Genomic DNA, 25,486 nt, shown 5'->3' with positions numbered 1-25,486 from the left:
GTTCATCGGGCAAGGCATAAATATCAGTTTGATTTTATATGCTAATGGTATCCATTAGTGGTAAAACAATTCACGTTGCTGCTTGCAACATCTCACTAACATTTCTGTAATACACAAATATGGCCAATATATATTATGACTCTTTAACCTAGTTAAGAATGCAACGTTATTGTGATAGAGAGCATCACCAGGAGGCTGGCACACAATCTTCTGGTTTCTTTTATTTTTTTTGGGGGGGTGGGAGGGACATGAGAACAAGTTTTAACTCTTAGGAAGACACAATGCACTGCTGCTAGTCTGGTGTTTTGCAAAGCTGTGTGCAGAGGCAGCTTCAGGAGAGAGGGAGCTGTGTGACATGCAGCAGAGTTTGCTCTCTGTCTTGGGCTCTGATTAGAGTCAATACTTGAGGCATAGCAGCTCCCTGGGAACTAGGTATTGGTGTTGGGCTGAGATTCCTGGAAGATGGGACTGCCCTGCATGCTGTTTGACCACACTTGTCCCAGGACTGATGTACGAGTGTAAATAAAATAAATTACTCATAGAATATACCCAGACAATACTCCACTGACTTCTCCATCCAAGCCGATGTGACAGTGGCCAGAAAGACCATCTTAAGGGTAAGGTTTTATTTACACACATACACCAGTCCTGGGCCAGGATGGTTAAATAATCTGACAATAGCTCCATGAGTAACAGGAGGACAATGTTAAGACAACATGCAGGAGTCAAGTCTCCAACAGGAGGGTAAGTATGCAGATGGCCCTTGAGGAATCTGGATACCATTGGCTACAACTGTACTGACATGACACATCAATACTGCTGCAGCGTAAACTCCGAGAGAACGAAGAGTCAATCCAGAATGTTTCAAGTGCAACACATAATGGAAGATCTTTGGTACTGGAGCTTCAACTGGTCCCAGAGCATGCTGGATAGGCTATATGGAGACCTGTTTCCATATGGAGAAGCAGGTCTTCCTGGCAGATGGCTTCATGCTTTGTATGAGGCTATCTTGGACCTCTTGATGATAGTCTCTGTCAGTAGTGCTCAAGGAGCCAACATCCAAGCCACTGGGTGCAACAGCTGCAGGTCTAGCTGCAATATCTGATTGTGGTTCTGAGATATCATGTCCGGGCAGATTGCTAGAGGGATGCAGGACTGAACTGACACGTTCAAGAGGTCCGGCAGACCAAATAGCCTCATCTAACAGACAGCTATTAGCATCAGAATGGATGTCTTCCCTCTGATTTTGAATATCACCCTGGGGATCAGGGGAACTGAAGGGAAAGACGTATAGGAAACCTGGAGACCTGTAAGGAGGCCAGGCTCAGGTGCCCTCTAGTGCAGAAGTTCAGGCACTTGGTGGTGTCCTCTGTGGCATCCCCCATTCGTAAAATATTAGCTCTGCAACGGACACCTGCAGAGACCACTCGAGGTTGGTTATTGTGTGCCTGCTTAAAAAGTCTGCCAGGTTGTTGCTCATTCCTAGAAGATGAAGAGCCAATGGGATTACCCCATGGTGATGACGCCAGGTCCAATGGCTTCCTAGCAGAGAGGGGATGACCCAGCATCCCCATGCTTGTTGATGTAGTGCACTGCAGACATGTTGTCCAGTAAGATCTGCACCATAGGGTCCCAGAGAACAGACAGGTATGCCATGCAGGCTGACTGGATGACCCTGAACTCCAGGACATTCAGATTGTCCTGGGACCTGGTCAAGAAAGGAACACGCTTTCATACGTTCTCTAGGTTCAGCCATTAAGTGGGCTCTTATAGAACTTGGGTGGGAATGTGACTCTCTTGTTCACGTGATGGAGATCACAGTTGTAAGAGCCATAGATGAAGTCTTGCAAGCAGCCTCAATTATATGCACGACAGGTGACTCAGCAGCCCCAGGCATGTACACATCATTGCTGCCAGGTTCAATTGGAAGTCCCTTGTCACTGACGGAATAGACAGGAACTTGTCCCCCTAGCAGGTGAGCTCTCATCAACAGAGTTGATCTTGGCTCCCATGAACTCTATTGTCAGAATGCTGTTACGGACTCTTTTTCATAGTTCACAAGGAGTCCAAATTGGAGAACAGAGAGAGGACTCTACGGGTGCTGCAGTTTCCTGCTTGGACCTTGCCCCTGATCAGCCTGCCATCTAGGCACAGACAGAGGTGGAGTCTCTTTCTCCTTCAGTGTGCTGCCCCCATCCCCAGGCATTTGTGAATATTCTTGGTGTTGTGGAGAGTATGAAGGGCAGTACTCTGTATTGTTAATTGTTGGGCCCCACTGTGAATCTAAGGATCTTCCTGCAAGTCAAGAGCTATAAACCAATCTTGAGCTTGGAGAGATGGAATGATGCAGGCAAGAGTTATCATTCTGAATCTGAGGCCAGTACCTGTATTTGTTGAGTCTTCTCAGGAGTAGGATAGGATGAAAACCCCTTTCTTCTTTGCAATAAGGGAACAAAAGCTGCGCTATCAAGATCTAAATATTACCATAACAGGAGGAATTTCAGCACAGACATTAGAGACTTTAAACTGTAGCATTCGCACACTGCCTCTTTACTCAGTTGCAGCAGCACGGGAATGCAGGACAGAAGTAAAATGTATGCACCGCACTTAACAACCCCTCACTGAGGATAACACAGTTAGACATGTCCCGATGTTGCTTGCATTCAGCGTGTGCATGACTGATTTCAGAAAAGTTTCACCACCCCATCTAGTGTGGATGTTGCTGAAGAAGACCATTTTAAAAAATGTCAAAGGTGAAATTTTAATTCATCACAGTCCAATCAGTTATGGCAAGGGGCTTGAGAGACATTTTTATAGAATAATTTCCTGACATTAGGAGTTTAAAAAAAAAAAAAGGTGAAATATAGGGAAAATGTCTCCATAAAAATGACTATATGATACAGGGCCAGAAAGGGTTACACAACTAGCAGGATAAATGACTCAGATTCAACCTGTAGAGACGTATTAGTAGATTATGACTGTGTTTTTTGTGTGTTTACATATGCATTGTTAGAGGTTGACAATGTAACCAAACAGTTCCTGTCTATCACTGTATTCTGCTAATTCAAAGATCAAAAGGAGATATTAACATTTAGATGAACTGAATGTAGTAATATCACTGTCTTCATTTCTCTTTGAAGTATGTAGTAAACTACCTGTAAATGGCAAGAGATGAGCAGTTGCCTTATTGTTAATCCATGCAGCTTGTTACCTATGATGCTTAGGAAATAGGAGGTTACTTCAAAATCACTATTCTTCACCTAAGGAATGCCTGCTGTCAAGATGCTATCGATAGCCTGCTTGAGAACTATAAAAAGAACTCTTGGGCCCTGATCCTTTTATCTCAGATCTGCTTAAGCTTCATCAGGGGAAGTTTGAGTTGCAAGACTAAGGTCCCCAGCTCCAGTCTGGGTCACCCTCATATTGGACATTGGACTGTGACCTATGGAACTAATTCTGAAAGAACTTTTGCAACTCTAAAGCTCAGCTCTATTATGAAACTGATCTAAAATTTTTACTCAAGTCTGTATGTATAATGATCTTTTAATCTATACTCACTCTCTCTTCTTTTTAAATAAATCTTAGTTTAGTTAATATGAATCGGCTGTAAGAGTATATTTGGGTGAGATCTGCAATATTCATTAACCTGGTGGGTAATGTCTCTGATCCTTTGGGACTGGTAGAAGTTTTTATATGATGAACAAGATTTTCAGTAATCCTCATCATATTTGACTTGGCTGTCTGGGTGGGAGCTCATGGCCGGGCTGCTTCAAGGGAACTGTGTTTCTGGCTTCTGGGTACCCAGGAAGGTATTGTAGAAGTTGTTTCGTTGCTGCCTTGGTGAATCTAAGTATTAGAATAACCACCCGTTTGGGGGATTGTCTGCCTCATTCTTTGCAGTTTGCCCTAACTGAGCGATCTCAGTGAGGCCCGCCCTGGGACTCCGTTCACAGTCTATAAATACATAACACAAATAATTAGGCCGTTAGGTGTGTGATGAAGACTATCTTGGTTTGCAAAATCAGTGCCATCCTGGACAATTCTAATTAAAATCTAACACGAATATTGTGAACAGTTATTGCTAAAGTATCTGAAAGGGAGGTGAGAATTAGATTTATAGCCATGATCATCTACTTTGGCTTATATTCTTTCCTCAAAAACTTCTTGATATGGAGTACATGATTAGCCTGTAGTGTCAAGGCTGGTTGGCATGATTGTTAATATTTCTACACAAGTGGATTCAAGGAGATTTCCTCTTCAGAGCACAGGGCATCATGAAAACATCTATACGTGACTCTGAAGTTTCAGAAGTTAACTACATAAGATCTACAAACTGCAGAGGACCTATCATGTATCTGTTTAACCAAAGACATTTATCCCTGTCACAAGAGTAGAAGCTGGCAAGGAGACATTAGCAGCTGTAGCTTTGGTTTATAACTAATAGCAATGAATAGTAAATGGTTTGACCATTATAGAAGCTCTTTTCCTTAGGGATATTTGCTCTGTTCCAATCTGTCAGAACTGCTGCACATCTGTTATGCAAAAGTATACAAAGTTTTGAGTCAAAGCACTGCCCAGATCCACGGGTGAATGCTGCCTTTGCTTTTATATACAGTGCATCTCTATGGGGACATGAAAAAATAAAGTTAATTTCTCAGTAGAGCTGTGAGAACATTTTAAAATGTCATTTTCCTGTTTCCAATAGAATGATAAAAAAAAGCTTTTGTTAATGTAAAAAAAGTACTGATATGAAAAACCTGTGATCAGACAGAAAAACAGAACTGTTATCCACACCTAGGCAACAGACAGGAACAAGTGGGGGAGAAAAAAAATAAGTCTTTGTAAATATATAGCCACTGACATTATTTTACAAATCCCAGAAACTGTTACAACGCAGGTGTGAGACTACAGGGATTGCAGCCACCCTAAAGTAAAACAAAAGCAGCTCCACCACAACAGGGCTCTTCCTATTAGACTGTACAACCCTATTGTTGTTATTAATTTCTGCTTCTCATAATCATCAGGAACAGCGAAGAAGCTGTGGAGAGGTAGCTCTGAACTTTCTGTAGCAAAGGGTGTTCATCTGGAATGCTGTTAGGTAACACAGGGATTCTGTTTCAATTCCACAATTTAAAATGAATTAACCATTTGGTGTAAAGGTTGAATTTCATTGCTATTATGGTAATTATTCCAAGTAGGAGATAGCTCAGAAGGAGAGTTTATGCGTTAAATGAGCCTGAATGTCTGAAATCAGAATTGAGCCACTTGTGTTGAGAGGGTGGATACCGCATGACTCGTCACTATGTTTAGCCACCTGTCATGTATCAGCTATACAGAGTTAAAGATCTCTCCTTAGTTTTTAAAAAATTCCCTTCTAGATAATGGTGCCAATTAAACTTCCGGCTACATTTGTAGGTAGAAATTACATCTTCCACTTCAAATCCCATCATTTGGCCACCCAATTTGCAATGTTTAAAAGGGAGGATTATGCAGCTATGTTTGTGTACTTTGTTCAGCTTTTTTTAAATGCTGAAGGCCTTTGAACCTGGATAGCACGGATGACAATAGTAAGAGTTACAAATAGAGAATAATCTGTCACACTAAGAAGACACTGCTCCTCTAGCTGAAAAATACTTCACTATGCTAGTATCTGCTTTTTAGGAATGACTATTTGAAACTATTTCACCGGAATTATCTAAGGGTCTAAATGTCTGTTGTTCTTATTTTCCTGAGAGAAAATCTTTAACACAAGCAATCTTGAGCAATGCTGTCATGGTACTTCTTGATGGATTGCATTCTTTGGATCAAATTATCAAAAGGGGTCTCAACACAGCCACTAGAATTGTAGATGCAATTTAGCTCACCTAGTTATTTGTATGTGCAAATCCCCAGAGTTCCACAAGCAATCTGCATTTGCATGCAACTTGGGTAGACCCATAACTATTTAACTGGTGTACAAATGCAACTAAATTTAAGGACACGAGTTATCGTGATTGCAAAAAAAGTGCCTGCAACTGTAGATGGTAGTTTCTATTTGATTATGCAGATACAAATTAAACATGATAGAAAAATAAATACTAACAAGAATAAGAAAAACACCCCACAGAACTAAGAAAAACCATCTAAAACATACATCAATCTCATTTTTTTGTGCTGTGGGTGGATATATATATTTCTAACTGGGGCAAGTTTTAAAAAGCAGTTTCTAAAATTACAATTGTCCACACTTTTGTGTATTTCACAGTCGTGTTCTTTTGCATGCAACATCTTAAAACACACAAAACTGCACCCACAATGTTAGGGACTGAGCCAAAACCCACTTGAAAATTTGGTCTGACGTGCCACGTTGATCGAATGCAGGCAAGAAACAATGTCACCTGGGCTGATTTAAAGAGAAACAAACAAATGGCAGAGGGGCCACTGGCATGGAATGGACACATACCGAGCTCCCCTGCAGCTTTGATATCGATGTTGTCATATCCACTGCCTATTCGAACGATGACCCTTAAGGCCTTGAACTTCTCTAGATCTTCTCGGGTGAGGGTGATAGTGTGGTACATCATTGCCCCAACGGCTTCATTTAATACCTGAAACAGAACAAAAGGACGTCAGAAAATCCTAGTAATTTAAGCGGGGAAAAACTGGCAACAACCGTTACAGTAGTGTACAATGGAACCAATGGGCCTGCCCCTGCAAGGTGCTGAGCTCGTGGTGCTGTGCACCCGTGACTGTGGCACAGTTAACAGGAGTTGAGGGCACATACTCAGGTAAAGTCCAGTATTTGTGAGATGCTTCATCCTTAGAGGAGACTCTGCACCAGAGCTTTGTAGGCAATTCATGCCCTGTTGACTTCGAGGAGATCTTATACACTGGTACAAGCTTAGGGAAAAGTCCAGTTATACAAGAAGAAATGTAACTGGTGAGCATTTCTACGTGCTTTTCTATGTGCTCCTTTGGTATTATACAAGTATTTACTAGACTAGAGGATCACACACGGTTCCTTCTTTAGGCTGAGCTCACTGCACACCTCAGAAGGTCATTGCATCCCTTTCTTCTCCGCCACAAGCTCCCTGTGTGCCACCTTCTCTACCCCTCTATTTCAGGGACTCCCTGCAACTCCCGCACCCCTCAGTGAGAACTCTCTGTCTCTTCCATTCTGAGGTCCACCAATTCTCCCATACTGGGATCACCCATTTCCCCCCATGCCAGAGGCTCTGTGTGTGCCCTCCTTCCCCCATCTCCGTTTTTTTTTTCCTTTCAGTCTAGGGAGGTAAATCATTCAGGGTGTCAACATTTTAAACTCTATTGGGAAGATGGGCCAAGCTGAAATGAGGGGTGCTATTAGGCTGCAAAGTGTTAATGGCTGTCAATAATCAGTTCTTTGATACAGAGACAATTATAGACTTGGTTGAAGCTGATGTGTATGCTAACCAGATTCCAGAGGCTCCTTGGGTCCCCCATTTCCCTCTTCCAGTTGACTGATTTTCTCCAAAATCAACAGAGTTCTGCCCACTGACACCTAGAATTTTCCCTGAAATTTTGGAATTGATTGGGTGCAACATTCAAAAGTTTGCATCCAAACAGACAGACCGATGCCACTCAGTTGAGCGTAGGACCTCACACTGAATGTGAGAGTTGTCTGAAAAACTTCAAAATTAGAAATGTTGAGGGCATTTTTTAAATCAAGAATTTTGATGCAAAAAAGCCAAACAAAAAACAAAACCCTTCTGAAATGTCCATGAAAATTACCTGATTTCCAGCCAGTTCTACTGAATATTAAGCCACAGATATTTTTAGAAGTATGATCAGTTTATCACACTAAAATGCAGCTTCCAAACAGGAAATATGGTATTAAAGTGGACAAGCATCTTTTTCCCCTTCAAAAAAAATCTCAATGAAGTTACAGAAGTTAAATTTACCTTCTCGTGAATCTCCTGAGTTGATTGTGCATCACAGAATGCAACAGTAGCCAAGTCTTTCAAAATTGGCATCTCCACTGTACAGTCCCTTCCATCTAACAAAGCCACCAAAGGACGAGGATGCATAGGGCCATTCATTATTTGTGGGCGAATACCTGCAATCAAAAGGAGTTTTCCCGTTAGATAAGCAGGACTTAAAACACTTCTCAGTCTATAGTTGCTCCTATCTGAGTATTATTTGAACTTGGTTTCTGTGTCAAGTGGGAAGTGGCTCCATACCACACAAGTTTACTGTATTTGAAGCTTTAGGAAGTAGTTTGGATGCAGGAACAGGATCCTGGGAGACTCAGCAGAGTATCAGTTGACCATCGATACATTCTCTATTAGGGAAATACAAACGTGCCCTGCTCAGAGGGTAGACTCTTGATCTACCATGCATTTTCCAACTCCAACTACTATTACCACGGGGCTCCTGACTTTGATCTCACACTTTTTTTTTTTTGGGTGCCACTCCATTAACTCCAATGCAGTTACTCCTGATCAACACAGGTGTAAGTGAAAGCAGAATATGGCCCTAGAATTAGGTTTTGCTAGGATATCCTTACATTTCAAGTACTATATATGTTAACAAACAAGGCAGACTCACCAGTTTTGTTTTCTTGAGTGTGTGCAAACAAATTTATTCAACACTGAAATCCCAGCCCCACTGAAGCCCTTACTTCAATCGGGCCAGAATTTCACTCTCTATGTTTGTATAGGCCTTTAAAACTGTGGTTTTTGAGGAGAGACTCTAGCATTCCTATTACCTCAGAAAATAGACTCTGGGCAACAATCATTCCATAAGCAAACAGGTGTTTATCCCAAAAGGAAAAGGAAGGGAAGAGCCAACCAAGAGAAACAGATCAAACAGTTCTGTAATAGAAATAGAACAGGAATCTCTTTTGTTGTACAAATGTGTATCATTAGGGTTAAGTGGGGGACATGCCCTAAACACACACATCTTAGTTCATGAAATCAGTAGCAAATATAAGTCAGAGTAACTGTTGCTCTTCTGTCTCTGCACTGTAAACTGGCGTTTGGAGCAGGTGAGAGGAATCTGTGTGCACATATGGGGACTATAGCTTAAACTCCCCCACCCCAGCTGCTGTGGGAAATCTTCAGGACACCTTCCTGAGCATGTGCAACCAGAGCTGGGAGTGACAGCAGCCAGGAAACAGCTCAGAGGGTTTTTGTTATTCTTACATGGATCCACTTACAAGAAGTTTTCCCACACGTTTATTTTGCACTCAAGATGTAATCGTGTGTCTGTTAAACTGAGCTGCGTTTTCTACAACTACATGTTCTCAGCCTCTTCTCTTTTTAAGCTGAGGTTAACCGACAAGCGATTGTGCCAAATGGGGACCAGGAACCAGGACTCCTGTGTGCTATGCCTAGCTCTGCCAATGACTGTTTCATTTCTGGATAAGTCACTTAAAAGATACTAGGTCTCAGTTTATCAGTATGTAGAATGGTGATATAATTAGGGTTCTGTGACAGTGTTTAATTTGTTGGGTTTTTTTATAACATGTTGCAAAAATATTTTCACGGTATAATTCCAGGCAATTTCACAGTCCAGTAAAGCCCATCTCCTTCAAACATGTGTGCATGTGTTGCCTTTATGCATGAGAGTAGTCTCAGTATGCCTGTGCTTAAGTACCCTAAATTAAGTGTGTGTGATATCTTTGTAAAATGGAGGACTGGCACCAAAACATGCACGAGTTCATGGTTTTTATGCAAGAGAACCCCCCATGTATACTGGGATGAAATTTCAAAAATGGAGGTTTTTGCTTGGAAATTTTGAATTTTGTTAAAAACAATCATTCAGAAATGGTCCCATTTCCAAGCAAAAATGGTATATACAATACTAAGCCCTCAAATACTGAGATTTTTCAAATTTCATTGTGAATATTTCATAGAGCCCTGGCTATCCTATTTACCTATGTCACAGAGGTCTGAGGTTTAACACTTGTAAAGTGCTTGGAAATCACTGGATGAAAGAGTAACTTTTTTTTAATGAATCAGTATCTGGGGTGCATAGTACTTTGGATCTTTGACCGATGCCATTAAGTGTTCTGGGCTCAAATTTTCAAAGATGGCAGTTAATTCTGGGTATTTAACTTAAGCAACCTTAGGCCTGATTTTCAGAAGTTGTAAATACCGATCGCTCCTGTTACCCTTGAGTTGTGGGTGTTCAGCCCTTCTGAAAACACAGGCCCAATGTGTTCTAATTTTGGCCCTCAAAAATATTAGAGGCCATTTTTAAAAATGTTGGCCCTAAGACATGCCTGTCTGATAGAGGAACCCTGCAGAATCTTTTTTGATTTTCTTTTTCTGTCTAGGTTCAGAACATATCTGTTCTACCTCGGTACTCAACTATATTATTCAGGTGGTGATGGAAAGTAATGTCTTCACTACATCTAGATCTGATAGTCATCTCCCTGCTACATTAAGCTCCAAACATATCAATTTACTAGTTATTACAGTAATAGTTTGTGATGATTATTTGGACAAGCGCTGGAGAAGTCAATGGAGTTATTTTAAGGGTGAAAAATCAGATTACACTTTCCATTCCTTTCTAAAGTGGAGACCTGTGATTAGTTAAGGGGGGTCACAGGGAAAGTCATAAATACCTAAACAAAGAGCATTACAGAACAAATGCTATAGTCTGTGCCTCTACAGCTATTCAAAAAGCAGATAAAAAAAGAACCAGAAAAGGGAGGATCATTTACTGAATGGAACTAAGATCTCTCACTTGCAGTACTGTGGTAGCAGTCTGGTTTCCCGGATAATGGTCAACACTGCAATATCCTGCTGTGGAAGAGGCCAAAAGTGGTGTCAGTGTAACCCTCATGCCACAAAAATGACAAGGAGGGAAGGAAACTAATGAGAACACCACCATGCTGATTTTAAAAAAATGGAAAAATTAAATGTGCACTGTTATCCAGATTGCCATCAGGTGAACAACATTAGCAAGATCTACATCAAATAATGTGTGAAAGACAGACTGAAACACAATGAGCCAAAATCATGCCTTGCAGAACTCTACTGAAGCCAACTCACTTACCTCAGAGAGGAATCTACACTGGTCTGTATTGAATACTGGTTAAAAACTAGTTATACTTGTTTTAGAGGGGGAAAAATAAACCCTGGGCACAGGCAAATTTAGCAGAAATGTTTAATGGTTCTCAGAAATTGTTTTATTGACTGGGATTAAAAAGATAAAACCCAAAACAAACAGAAGTTCTGATGAAATATTTTCCAAATTTAACATGAACGTTTTTCTAAACACGATGCCTTTTTTCTATTGAGATTTCTATTTGCACTTACTGGAAGTAATACATCATGTTTGCAGTATTTTATCCAGATGGAAGTGCAACTGTGTCATTTTGGATGGTACAGAGCTGAGATGATTTGGATAAGTGAAAGAAGCTTGCCATAAGCAGATAAACAAGAATAAAACATGTATAAATCTCAAATGCTTACCATCCATAAGTGAAGCATTATTCTTCAGCTAGGTTCATCACCTTTCCTATTTAACATGCAACTTAATTGCAACACTGACTAAAACATTACTAAGGTGTAACGAAGCCTAGACCATCACATAATGACAGCTTCATATTGTTATTGGCAAAGAAAGAATATGCTACACAGGCAAATGGCACAGTGAAAATAGTTACATCACCACCGAGACAATGGCGTTAGTAGTCACTGGGATTTACACCATGAGCTGGCCAATGTGTTTCTCAGCCAAACGTAATCAGAGCTTGCTGCCTATGCAGGGTAAGAACTATTTACAAACAGTGATGTAGATAAGACGAGGTTGGAAATTATTTTCTCAAATAATGAAACAAGTAAAACAAAACCAGTGGCTATCTGAAACTTGGACACTTAAAACAGTTGGGGAGTGGGAGGGGAGGCGGGTTTCAGTTTTTCATCCTATCATTACATAAGTGACTTTGTAGGACACAAGATTTTTTTTTTTGAACATGACATCTGTGTCTTTGCTTGGGATTACAGATGTAATTGTGTGTGATGACATAGGCTCCTTAGACATGTCAAGCTAGTCTACAGACAAAAATACACTTGCCAAGGATGAATGCGAGCTGGAAATTGTGCTAAATATTTAGAAGAATGGCTCTCATTTTCTCTTACTACAATGAAGTAATTTACTTCAATTTGACAGGGAAAGGGAAGTTTTGAAGCAGATCAATATGAGATGAAGTGCATAATGTACAGTAATTACATTTTAATAAAAACCATTGACAGGTTTGCAAGTTAAATCATACAGTGCAATATATTTTCCTTGGCTGGTTCATTCTTTGTATCTATCTAGTTGTAGCTCTGTGACTCTGTATATAAACTTTACAGATCTATTAAGCATATATTTTATACACAAACTCAAATCAAACTGCTGGGACACAGAAAAATCAAATTTATGGACTCAAACTTCATATATTTTTTCTCCTTCTTTTAACTTATGCAACACATTTGACACATATGACTGCTTCATTAAGAATCTGATAAGCCAAAAAAAAAAATCAGAAAGTAATTAAAAAATTCCCCCACTAAAAATTCCCATTCAAGGTTTAAATCACGGGCCTTAAACCTTTAATTCTGCAGCACATTTCTCTATCACGTAAGTGCTGGGAACACGAGGAAGGGAAATGCAGCATATAAAATAATATAAAGCACAGAGCTAATCTACGAAGAGTTATTAAGCACATAAAACAAGGAGTCATCACCAGTGTAAAAAATGCACAGTTCTGTCTCAGTTCATGGGCATGTAGCTACAAATAAGAGGGAGCTATGAACAGAGATGGAGGACACAGAATGTCTCTTTTTCTTCTAGTGAGATTACCGCTCTTTATCAGCAAGGAAATATATTATAAAAATATATGTATACAATTTAAAAGCTTTCCACTCGTTTGAAGTTTTCTGATGTGAAGATAAATCATAATAAAGCTTGCAAAGTTGACCAAGTATTGTTCATTATATATTTTTGGGCATTCTCTGTTTTTTTGGACTTCTTCCAGCATTTCAGTGGACAGCTTTTTAAGGAAGGGAGGAGAAAGAAAAAAACCCTTTCCCTGTAACACTGAGAACTCAAACTCCACCCTGATTCACAAGCAGCACAGCTTGTTGCACCCAGCTCAGTGTATAAAGTGCTTTTGTTTCATTTTTAATACACAAAGCCTGCTTGTCTTCTTTTGCAGCTCCTCCCCTTTGCCACCCACTTGTATCCGATTCCAGTGGCACCCCTGCCAAGAGAATTAGGGAGTGCTCCCTGCTAAATGGCAGTCTTTGTGTGACCGCAAGTCGGCTGGTACTATCTCACAGAAACAAAAGCAGAAGCCATTTGCCTAATACTTATTAATCTCAGTTGCCTACGCCACGCAGCTATTAAAAAAAAAAAGCTTTAAACATGTTCACTTGCAGTATATAAAAGTGTATAAAGAAGCAAGCCCGACAATCTATTGAATTACTCATTCACAACAAAGTAGCTACAGTTTTACAGTCAACTACACACTTTATTAAACAAACAGAAAAGAAACAGGAAATTTCCCCTTGCCTGGAAAATGTTGCCTCCACATTCTTCTTCTTATTAAAAACCGCACATGGTAGCAGAGGGAGGGAGGGAGGGAGGGAGAAGAGGGGGGGAAAAAAACCCCACACAGGATAAAATACTACCACTTTCAGTGCGTTGACTCTCCTCTCGTCTACGAAGGAGTATCTTCAAACAAGCAATCCCACAGCCCACAGCTGCAACATCTCAAGACAAATGTCTCTTTGAACACGGAGGGAAAGAAAAGGCTTTTGTCCTGAGCTACAGAATAATAGTCTGAAATTGCTAGAGGAGTTACAGTCACCTCTGTGCAGCTCCAAACTCTTTAGAGCACTCCCTCCAGACTTTGCCGAAGCTTTTAACTAATCATAGTTCTTTCCCAGCCCTTGAATAAAATCATGTGAGTGCCAGCCAAAAAATCGTATGCTGTGCACACTAAAGGGCTTGTATATATCAGGTTTTTTTTTCCCCCTCTCATTGACTTGCACATACGCCTCTTTTCTTGGTTGTCTTGAATGGATTTAATCTGTGCCATGCTGCAGTTTTTCATTACTTAAAGAAGTCAAACATGCTGCTCTATGTACAGTATATGGAACAAGGCTCCATGTTCAAACCGATAGCTTGCAACAACAACAATCCAAGGGATCAACAGCAATAGGGTTCAGAAATCTGATTTACATAAGCACCCAAAATTAAGGGGCCAAATTTATTCTTGGTGTGTAAGTCAACTGTATTTCAATGGGTTCACACCAGAGATGAAATTTGGCTCTTTAGCAGCGCCATTTGCATTCACAAAACTGGGCTAGCAATCCTGGAGATCCCTACTCCAGTTGGTCCAAATATCTCTGAGAACAGCCTTCACTGTGACCTTTTGGCTCATCTGCTTTTGGCTGAAATTAGGAAGTGTAGAGGGTGTTCAACAATGAAAAATAATGGAAAGGAGAAAACATCCATCCATTCCTCGTTCCCAGACCCATACCTTAATCATAACACTGTTCTTCCTTGACATCCCATGCCATCTTAATGGGTCACCATAACCACCGTGACTTGCCTAATTAACAGATATATGTGCCCATGAACTCCGGCTCAGCTTTCCCTCCCAGTTTCCAGATGTTCTAGCTATGCCTATGGGCCCAATCCTGCACCCCCTTTCTCATGAAGGTAGCCCCTACTCAGCCATGTATTTTCACTTGAATCAATGGGAGTAGTTGTGTGAATATAGATGTGCAGTGGGTTCAGGACACCTGTGTAGTTTAGCATCCTCATTGCCAACCACATTTGCCCATGTATTCAGTTCCTCTTATAAAGTAAATTAACTGATAGCATAAATCCTTTGTGCTCTGTCAATTTTGATCAGGGATTTCATTTGCTAAAAATCAATTTGTTAGGGTTTGAGTATATTTACAGGAATGCTAGTCTGAATCCACGGTCCCTCAGTTATTGATTGTAGCACTTATGGCCCTGTATTAAAAGTAGCATGAATTTCATTTGTGTCCCAACTTTGGAAGCAATTGTGATTTTCGATTATTAATCAACATTTAGCCATTGTTCTCTTTACTTCTGTTGTATATTTTATTTATTGGCTGAGAATTCTTGCTGTTGTTTGTTTTGTTGTTGTTTTTGTTGACCGGGAATAGAAAAAATAACTGACCCAAACCTCAAACCAAACCACTCCGTGGAGATCCTGTAAATCTGGATTCATTTCCTGGATCTGGCAGACTTTTAACATGACTGCGCAAGTCATGTTAGCCTCTCTGCACCTCAGTTCCCCATCTATAACACAAGGACAATAATATTGATCCATCTATTGTACGTATATGGTCCCCTTTACAGTAGCATCTGAGCACCTCAAACTTTTGACTGTATTTATCCTCACAACACCCATGTGAGGTATTATCCCCATTGCACAAGTGAGAAACTGAGGCAAGGGAGACAAAGGCAACAGAGGAAATCCGTGACAGAGCTGTGAATTGAATCTAAGTCCAAGGCCAGTGTTCTAAGCATGCTGCCTCTGTAGCACTATATAGCTATGAGTCACTGTGCAGTTCAGCGTAGTGAGGATAAATTCATTAGTATTTGCAAAGCTTCTGGGAATCTTCGGATGGAAGTTGTCTATTTAAATGGAAAGTTAAAGAATAAAAAGACCAAAATTCCCACCAGATGCCATCGAATCACAGTGGTTCAGGCCAGACGCCCATAGTCTTGCATGGGGATTTGTTCTGCACAAGGACAGCACCATCAAGTCCAGCACATTTACAAAAAAAATGAGATTGGAGGTTTTTCACCGAACAGATTTTAAAAATATAAAATATTTAAAATATAGAAAACAAAAAATATGTTTAAAATCTGTTCGGTGAAAAAACTCCAACCTCATTTTACAGGCATACACCTTTCTGTGGTGCACAGGGGTCCTGTTATAAGTACACAGCACACTGGACCAAGCATTATTCAAGTCTCACTTTAGATATGCAGTTTAACAGCAAGGATTGCTATAAAGCAGTGGTTCTCAACCCACAGCCCAATCAGCACACAGCTGCAGCCTATGTGACATCCTCCGGGCCATACGGGTAGTATATATATATACTGTGTGGATGTGGCCCACATAACACCCATAGAGCTGCATATGCAGCCCACAATGATAGGTAGGCTGAGAACCACTGCTATAAAGCATGCTTTGCTTTCTTTCTGGAGAGCTCATAACTACCTAGTCTAACCTCTATGAAAGTCTTTCTGTTGATTTTAATGGGAGTTGGAATGTGCCCTTAAGACCCAGTTAGGCAAAGTACTTAAGCATCTGCTTAACTTTAAGCACCTGAGTAGTCCTCATCTACTTCAAAGAGATTACTCATGAACTTAAAGCTTAGCAGGTGCTTAAGTTCTTTGGCGTGGTCCTGTGGTAAGATAAAAAAGGGACTTTGTTAAACTCAATACTAGATGCCTAAAAAGGGTATCAAGATGATTAGTTAATGTTTGTAAAGCACTTTTAAAACAAAAGGTATTACGCTAATTATTCTTAGTTGTTATTAACAAGTAGATAACTGACATAAAATTTTGACATAAATAAATATGAGTATTTAAAACGGCCCGGGAATCTTATCCTAAATAATAGCATTAGTCTGTAATAATAACTGTTGCATTCCTAATGACTGCAGTGTTAACTGCTCTACAAGCCAAGCAAAACTGTATTTTGTTACTATCTACTTATATTCATCGATTCCAAGGCCAGAAGGACCACTGTGATCATCAAAGCTGACCTTTTTGATACAGGCCACAGAACTTCCCCAAAATAATTCCTGTTTGAACTCAAGTTTATCTTTTAGAAAAACATCCAATCTTGATTTTAAAACTGGCAATGTATTAACATAATACACAATGGTGTGGTATAAAGGTTTTACCAACTCACAAGCGGCAAAGCGATAAGTGAATTATGTGGGTCACACCAAACAAACTCCAACAATCGTTTACGAACACTGTCTGGTGTCTTTTGCACATCACATAACTTGCAAAACTGAATCCTGCAAGACTTAATCACTGTGAGTGTCAACTGAACTCATTCCTTTAACTTCCCTTCGATAAGTTCTTTGTGAGTACAATTCACATACAAAGGTATATACAAGAACACGCTGAAAATGAAACCAAACCTAATAAAAATGAATCAAACTATTTCTCTTATTACAGGCTGGGAGGGAAGAAAGAGAGTTATTGTTATTTCTGCTTGAACATACTTGGAAGACACTCAATACTATGATGATAGGGTCCATACAGGTACCTTGCGCATTAGAGAAATGACCTAAAATAACTTTCTACATATAATAGTGGCACAGTTTTTAAAGTCTAAAATCTCCTGGACTTTTGGGGCCAGAAACAAGTGCTGGGTGTACCCCCTGGAGAAAAACTGCAAAAATCTCCTCTTTCCAGTGAGATAAAACAGCCAGGATCTAACTCTCAGCCCAAAAGATTCTGGCCCTTAAACTAGTTACCAGTGCAAGACTGAATATTGCCCATCCTGGGATTAAGTCTGTCATTACTTTGTTTTGGGGGGAGGGCAGAGCAAGAGGGAAGGAAGGAAGGAACATCTATACTTAGGAGGAAAGAAGGGAACATTTATCTGATAGGTTGATTAACAACGAAAAAGGGTGTCTGTTTGAAGATGCTCCAGGGCTTTGAATGTTAGAAGTCATTCTGGGAGGGAAGGACTAGTGGTTAGAGATCACCACGGAGCCCCACTGGAGGCCCTATATAGTTAAGATTATGTTGAGTTCTTCAGTTAAAGCATGGTTCCAATGTCTTTATTAGCGATGAAATTAAAAGCATTTCAACCCCACAAGGCAGCACTTGGAGTCTCTTGCAGACTTCCAAAGGTCTGTAGCCAGGGCCTCTGGAAACCTTAGCAGCTCCTCAGGCCACTGGGAGATGGAGGGCCCCTTCCTCAGCTGAGCTCCCCTGAAGTTCTACAGTTGTAGACTACAGGGTCCCTGGGCTGCCTAGCTCCAGCTCCCTTGTCTGTCCCTCAATTGCGGATTATTCTGCAGCACCCCGTGCCCCTAGAGCTAGAAACCATGCAGGGTAGTATGAGCTAGGGGAGACAGCCAGGTAGCCCAGGTACCTAGGGTGAACTTATCCATTCCCAAGGTCACTAAGAAGCAAAGAAGCAACCCTTGACCCCCTTGAGCTCCTTCAAGTTTTCTGTTTTAACCTAGCTTTTACCTGAGGAAGGTGTGTGCTTCAGCCGCAAAACATATCTACTTCAAACTTTAGCACTTACAAAGTGAGGTGTGTAAAAACGGGTGTCAAAGCCCCATCCTGGCTCAGCTGAAGTGGGCTTGCTTGTATAAAAAAGAAACTCTAAAGAACTACTCTACAATAGCAGCCTCCCCTCTACAGCAGAGCCCAGGAACTCAATGCAGCTTCCCCCTCTCCAGAAAACCTTTTCCTGGAGAAATTCCTAAGCTTCACAGCAGAGGGGAGTCTGGAGATCTCTGGGGGAGAGAAGCAGCAAACGTTTCCCTCTCTTAAGGAACTCAAGTTCCTGGAGCTATAGAAAACTGTCTGCAATTGATGCTGGTTTTCTGTGAAAATTACTAGGGCCTTAGTGCAGTAGAAAACCTTATGCACCCAGCACATAAATGTGGCTTTTTGCTGTTGTTTTTTAAACATGAGTCTTATTTAAACTTTAGCTACACAACTGGAAAGTTATTGTGAATAGGAGGTAAGCATTACAAATATGGAAATGACCAGCTGTGGTATTTGACGCTGATGTTTCAGTATCCTTATAGCTTTGACACTGTAGATAGGCATAATATAGGCAGGCATACCCCCTTCCTTTCCTCCCCACACCTCCATCAGAACATAGAGATATATGTAACCCACTAGTGACACCATCCAACAGCATGATGTCCCCTCTCAACCTTTCCAGACTACTGTACCCCTTTCAGGAGTCTGAATTGTCTTATGTACCTCATTTAAAAACTACTTGCTTACAAAATCAGACATAAAAATACAAGTGTCACAGCACACTATTACTGAAAAATTGCTTACTTTCTTATTTTTACCATATAATTATAAAATAAATCAATTGGAGTATAAATATTGTACTTACATTTCAGTGTACAGAGCAGTATAAACAAGTCATTGTCTGTATGAAATTTTAGTTTGTACTGACTTTGGTAGTGATTTTTATGTAGCCTGTTGTAAAACTAGGCAAATATCTAGATGAGTTGATGTACCCCGTGGAAGGCCCCTGGTTGAGAACCATTGCCCTAAGGGACTTGAAATCAAACTTCAAGCTTCATGAAAATCTGCAGAACTTTCCTTCTATTAAAGTATCTCTCATCAGAACAAAATCTCATTGAGGAACATGCTGGATACTGTTTCAATTATTAAAGCCTGGTGTGATCCATGAAGTATTTAAAATGTAACATAATTCAGCTTTCCATTTACACTGTACCTTCCATTGCAAAGCATTTGTGCTTCACCTTGATTTCCTGGATGCCATCAGGACCATTCAATATATAGGCACATAGCCTCATGCATCCAATGTGTCTGTCTAGAATTATGTGCCTGGTCCAACTCCCAAAGAGTCTTTTCACTGACCTCAATGTGAGAGGGAAAGGTCCTAGGCTGGTAGATAGAATAAAACTGTTCTGACAACCAACCTACTCTTGTCCTTGACAAGTTTAGTACCAAGTTATTTTGCCTTTGGGTATGCAGAAGGCATTTTGAAGTTTGGATAATCATAGCTGCATCCACTAGCAGGGGAAACGGATGGACAAGTCACAAATCAGCTGGGGGAGTTTGGTAACTGGCAAGGAGAGGTGAGATATATAGCAGGAGCTCAAGGATCACCAGAGAAAGCTGAAAAAAACTGCTGGTCAACATAGTAAGAAGCAGAGGAAGAAGGAGTGAAGGCCAATGGAACTTAATTGTGTGTCCACAGGAAGCATTGGAAGTTGACAGGGGACACATGACAGATGTTCAAATAGGGGGAGAGTCCATATGGGGAACTAATGGATGCTACCAGGAAAGCTAAAACAAGTGTCTGGAAGAGGAAAGGCTCAATCAGGAGTGAGACAGGACAGCTCAGGCAAATAAATAAAATTAGCAAAACCACTGTTAAGACTTTTTGTTGTGGTGGTAAGAATACTTCACTGACCCCACAAACTTTCCCATCACTGTGTGGGGTTTGAGTTCTCTGACTACTGTTAAAGACAAGGTGGTAAAGGCAGTTAAAATACCACACAACTCCCTGAAAATGTTCCCCTCCATGTCCAAAATAGAAATATGGAATTTGGTCTTAGTGGTGTGTAAGAAAAGCTCTTCAAGAATTATATCATCCATGAGCATGACAAAATAAATTCCATATAGTGTTCCCACTTGGCCCATTGCATATTTTCTTTCTCTTGAGCGTAGATATTTGTCTTTGTGGCACACACACAACAGCCATATGGCACTACAGAAGAGGAACAGCAATCACATGTAATTTGTCCTTTGTGTCTATCACATCTCTTCCTATCATCTCCCATTGAAACTATTTATTTGCTCACATTTATTAAAATGGAAAACGTAGATCAAAAAAGACACAAAAACCAAACCGTCTGTACAGGATGCAAACTGTTTTAAAAAAATGCAAAAATCAAATGCACACAACTAGAAAAAACAGTATTTTGCAGTGTGTTGATGTCCAAATGAAAAGTGGTGCCCGTAAAAATTGTCTTGGTGCAGTCTCTGTGTTGGAAGAAGTACAGATTGCTGACAGAACAGCACAAAGCAGTCAGGCAAAGCCCACGGAAAGAGGTGCATTGATATCAGCCATCTGGACACAAGGAGGCCTAACTTGAAATCACCCCTTGGGATTCAAGGGCTTCAAAGGTATTTTGAAGACTACATGTAGAAATGTAGACTAATGAACAGATTGCCTAGGGTTGTGGCAGAAGCCTCATCACTTGGGACAGCTGAAACGACACGATGAAAACATCAGAAAGCAAACTGGATGGCCTTGTTCTTGGTTATGGTGGATCTGGATCCAAAGGTCCAGCTGCTACAAAAGCAGCACTCTTGCTGTGCACCCATATTCTGATCAGAAGTGTTTTCACCCCTCCTGCCCCCTACAGCACAGGTAAGCTGAACACATGGGGCACATAATTTTCATCACTGGGCCAGGGAATGGAAGCTGCATACTTGTGAAACACACCCCTTGTCCTCATAACCCTTCCAGGACTCTTGCTGTGGCAGTTTTGTGGAGTGGCAAGGGCTTCACTGTATGTAACAGACTTCCACCGTTCATCCTCTTCTGCTTGCACATTTTCCATTAAGCAAGTAGGAACAAAAGCCAGCAAGAATTTGACCCTTTCTCCGCTCCCATATATTGAATCTACAGTCCACAGAAGTACATGAACGATACCCAATAAACTCATCTGCAAAAAACACACACTATAGTTTTCAGAGTGAACCATATGGAAATCCTGTTTGTGCAGCACCCTTAGTGCCTTGCAGGAGAGAAGGGAGGAAAGAAATGGGACTGGATCAAGACTCCATAACCAAACACACCCAGTCTTTGGGAAAGTCCTTACATGGATCTGACTTTTCCAGCTAAGGTATCTCTCTCTCAGTGTATAATTATAAATATGTATAGGAAATGTTACCCACTCAATATACTCTGTCCATTTTGGAAAAAGGGAGCGGTTGAAGAAATACCATAGTTAAGTAGAGAGGAAAATAAATCCGGGCATTAATTTAAACAACTTGCCAACATACTGATTTTCCAGGCTACAAACCACACCTTATATTGCATTCAGTGAACTGACAACTTGATAGTTCAAGCTATGCAGGTTCCTCACAAACAAGAGAAAAAACTGTGTAAATCAGCAAAGCATCTGGATTCAGTTTTTGGAAAATGAAAGTGGTTTAACCTGATTCACTGTCCCGCTGCCATATGTATGTTTTAAAGTTGTATTTGCACACCAGTAACCGTGAAATAATAGACATTTAGTGGAAAATAAAAAAAATGCCAGACTTTAAAGTATTTGTGGCAGTTCAATTATGGTAACATTAACCATTTAGGGTTAGACCTTCTGATTATGCTAAACAGAAAATGCTGTAAATATTTCCAAATAAAATGTGCAGAAGTTTTTCTATGCGCTATTTTCTAGCTTCCATTACTAAGAGGCATTCCTGAGATCTTACATCAGCTAGAAAACAGGACAACAGGGATTACGTTTAGAAAAGTTTCAATGTTGGGCATATACAAAAGCAGGAGAGGATGCTGATCGCCATTTCATATTGATTTATAGTTTTCATAACTAATTTGACGTTGCCCCAGCTTCACAAATGGGATTCCTATCCCTGCCAAGATTATGAAAGAAGACTGTTCTGGTCTGTGGTGGTGGGTTGTTTTTTTAAAAAATAATTCCTGTTCTTCACTTCTACTTGCTATTCTTCTTCTGTGTGACTGATAGCACTTAGTGTACTGATGCAAATAACGTGGTCATAACCTCCCACCAGTCAACAGTACTCTAAATAAGCAAGATGCTACCTTCCTTAAGGGAGCTATGATAAAAAAGTGGGGATCCGACTATGTATTTTCCCCTTCTCAACTAAATTTAATTGCTGCTCAAAAGTAAGGAGGAAAGAATGGTCTGTGCAGGTGGGTCCCAGATGTGGGGCCTCTGAGAGTGGAGAACTGTTGCTGGAAGTGACATTAGCCATCTGGCCCGGCTGCAGACATTGTAGCAGTAGCTAATAATGTTCACAAAGCAGTGAGGTCTGTTTTTTTAAAAAAATACTGTTGATTATTCTGTTCAGTTCCAGACAGTGGGATAAAATAAAGAGTTTTATGTACTGTGAATGCTCAGCTCACAGCGAAGCAAGTCAGGTCATTCATATACAGCAAAAGGGAAAATGATAAGAACCTCATTTAGAGCTTTCTTGCAATAATTACCATGTGTCTCAACCACTCTTGACTATTTTCTGACTCCCTGATAAACTGACCACTATTCATGACCAAACACTCCTATTAGAGAAGCAGGAAATGTAGCACAATGCATGCCTCTGCTGTCCCCCACCCTATGGTGGAAACATGTCAGGTACAAGCTTTCAGTAGCACACCTTCAATCTCAACTTCAAAAAAATTATTCAAACGGCCCTCAAACGCTATCCTATACATATAGGAGGCAAATGGAATTTCAGAACGGTCATCTGCATAGACAAACAAGTAATCCTTCAAAAATTATAACTAAAATTGCTAGAATGTAAAATATTCTCAACTCAAAGTGTGTGGCCTTACCAATGGAGCTGCCATTTATGCTAATTAAAGTCCGTCTCATTAAACTGAGACGCCATCCATATGGAGTTTCTTCTTCTTTCCTTTAGAAAAACTGATAGGTAATGGAATGGTGAAGCAGAGGCAATGACAGGAGGTGGCAGAGCTTGCCTCTATACAGACATATCAGTCCAGCACCTTTCAAAAGCTCTCTATTTTGGCATTTGGGTTTTACGGGAGCACCTTTTAAGTTGTTACAAAAACCAAGCTATTCCTCTTAGGAATCTAGCCCAGTCTTTTATTAATGTTAATTCCAAAGTCGACATGGAAGCCTGTGGTAAGAGACAGTTGTAGATGAAGAATCACCCAAGTCAAAGGCAGCCTCTAGAAGTGGCACAGAGTGTGAAACAGAAGCAGGCAACGGCCTCAATTCCCTATATAAATGGCACAGATAAGTTGTGACCTCAAAGTGGAGTTGTGGCCACAAGGGGGCTGCATTGTAGCCCTTGCCCTGGGTTGGGTGATTGGATTTGAGCTCCCCAGTCCATCTACATTTCTCCTGCAGTTTCATCCTAAGTGATAAATTTCAGGACAATGTCCACAAACTCTCCAACAGCCTAAGGCCTATACCTCATGGCTTATGTGAAGAACTGTCCTTTGAAACACTTTTTCAAGTGTTCTAAGCAACCTCAATTCCCGCTGAAGTGAATGAGGGCTGAAGATGCTCAGTACCTTGCACAATCAATTCCTCAAGGGTCTGACTCAAGGCCCATTGAAGTCTATGCAGTCTTTCCACTGGGCATTGATTTGGGACTTTAATTTCTAGTTCACCTCTTTCTTGGTGCTCTTCTTGGTACTCACCACTTCTTTCTCTTGTTTTCTACCCTCTTATTTTCTTACTTTTCCTTTTATTCACTCTCCCACCTCCCTCTGAAATCTGCATTCAGACACTGAGAGGAAAGGTGACAATTCAGTTTCATAAGAGGAAAGGCAGCCTGTTGCAAGTAGATTTCTCAGGGACTGAGTCTGCCAGCTGCGGAACACCCTCAGCTCTCATGATTTCCCTAGAGTAGACGTGCTCACTTTCCCCCAGGACTGGACATGAGGGAATGAGACAGGCAGCAATACAAGGAGGCTGCTACTGGAACTGAAAGTTGATTTACTTGTACAACTAATGCTTTATCAGTCATTTGTAGGGATAGTTGCAGCTGTGTTAAAAACAACTGTGGCATAGGTCAAGTTCTTGTTGACATTTAATATACTTGAGCACCATATAAATAAATCAAACAAAATGTTTAATGCAACAGCTATTGCTGAAACTGCTATGTTTACAAAGCAGAGATGGCAACTGGCATCAAAACTATCTCCGCAGCATGGAAATGGACATGTTTTAAATGTGCAAAACATATTTTATTAATTTTGTCCAGTGATATAACAGGCCTAATCTGCTGCTGTTATGATGTGTATTGTGGTAGCACCTAGGAGCCCCAATCATGGAGCAGGACCCCACCAAGGTGTAAAGCCAAACAATTTAGGAACATATTCCATTTACCATCCTCTAAAGAAAAAAGCCTCTTCTGCTCTAGGACTTTCTGCTCATCCAGCAGCCTCCAGGCCTGACTCCTCTGTGTTGCTCCAGCCTCCTTAATGCTAACTGCTCCCACCAGTGACACTGGCATGAGTCCTTCATCAATTTAGACTTCCCCTTCCCTGAACTGTTGCAGCCTTTACTCTTTTCATCTTATTCAGGAAACCATTTAGCAAATGCTTAAATCCATCGCTGTTCTGGGCAGCACTGAAGCACATGATTAAAGTTGAGAATATGCTTAAGTGCCCTCCTGAATTGGAATGCATTCCTGAATGGGGCCTTTACTGGACTGAAGTCACCTTGAGGTGCATTACCTGTTATTTGCCAGTTTAGATGGCAAAACAACATAGGAGACTACTAGTCCACATACAGCATAAAAGACATGTAAGTCTGAATTGGTTTAATGCTTCTGAGAGACAGTTTATTCAGTGAGGGTTTGTCTACACTTACCGGAGGATCGACACTGCGACATTCGATGCACCGGCGGTCGATTTAGCGGGTCTAGTGAAGACCTGCTAAATCGACCGCAGATCACTCTCCCGTCGTCTCCTGTACTCCCCCGATCGAGAAGAGTAAGGGGAGTCGATGGGAGAGCGTCTTCTGTCAAGGTTGCTTAGTGT

At 40.8% G+C, this 25,486-nt stretch overlaps 1 protein-coding gene across 25 annotated transcripts in view; it reads right to left on the bottom strand.

The window, feature by feature from the left end:
- CTBP2 (C-terminal binding protein 2) overlaps nt 1-25,486 on the bottom strand; it is a 427,187-nt gene that overhangs the window by 22,204 nt on the left and 379,497 nt on the right. For 22 of the 25 annotated variants that reach the window (XR_003564086.3, XR_006292428.1, XR_006292427.1 and 19 more), the window contains 2 exons: nt 7,920-8,074; nt 6,443-6,587 (listed from right to left, as the gene is read on the bottom strand). Coding sequence is in view for 21 of the 25 variants with exons in the window: in XM_037904347.2 (XP_037760275.1) it covers nt 6,443-6,587; nt 7,920-8,074 (300 nt within the window). In the remaining 4 variants the exon portion in view is untranslated. Of the gene's footprint in view, nt 1-6,442; nt 6,588-7,919; nt 8,075-13,527; nt 13,923-25,486 lie in introns of those variants that run through there. The other 3 variants (XM_043552063.1, XM_043552067.1, XM_027819740.3) reach the window with 2 other exon arrangements.

The sequence above is a fragment of the Chelonia mydas genome, chromosome 7 (genome assembly GCF_015237465.2).
Source record: "Chelonia mydas isolate rCheMyd1 chromosome 7, rCheMyd1.pri.v2, whole genome shotgun sequence".
In the NCBI taxonomy this organism is placed as follows: Eukaryota; Metazoa; Chordata; order Testudines; family Cheloniidae; genus Chelonia; species Chelonia mydas.
This window is presented reverse-complemented; position numbering and strand designations above follow the sequence as displayed.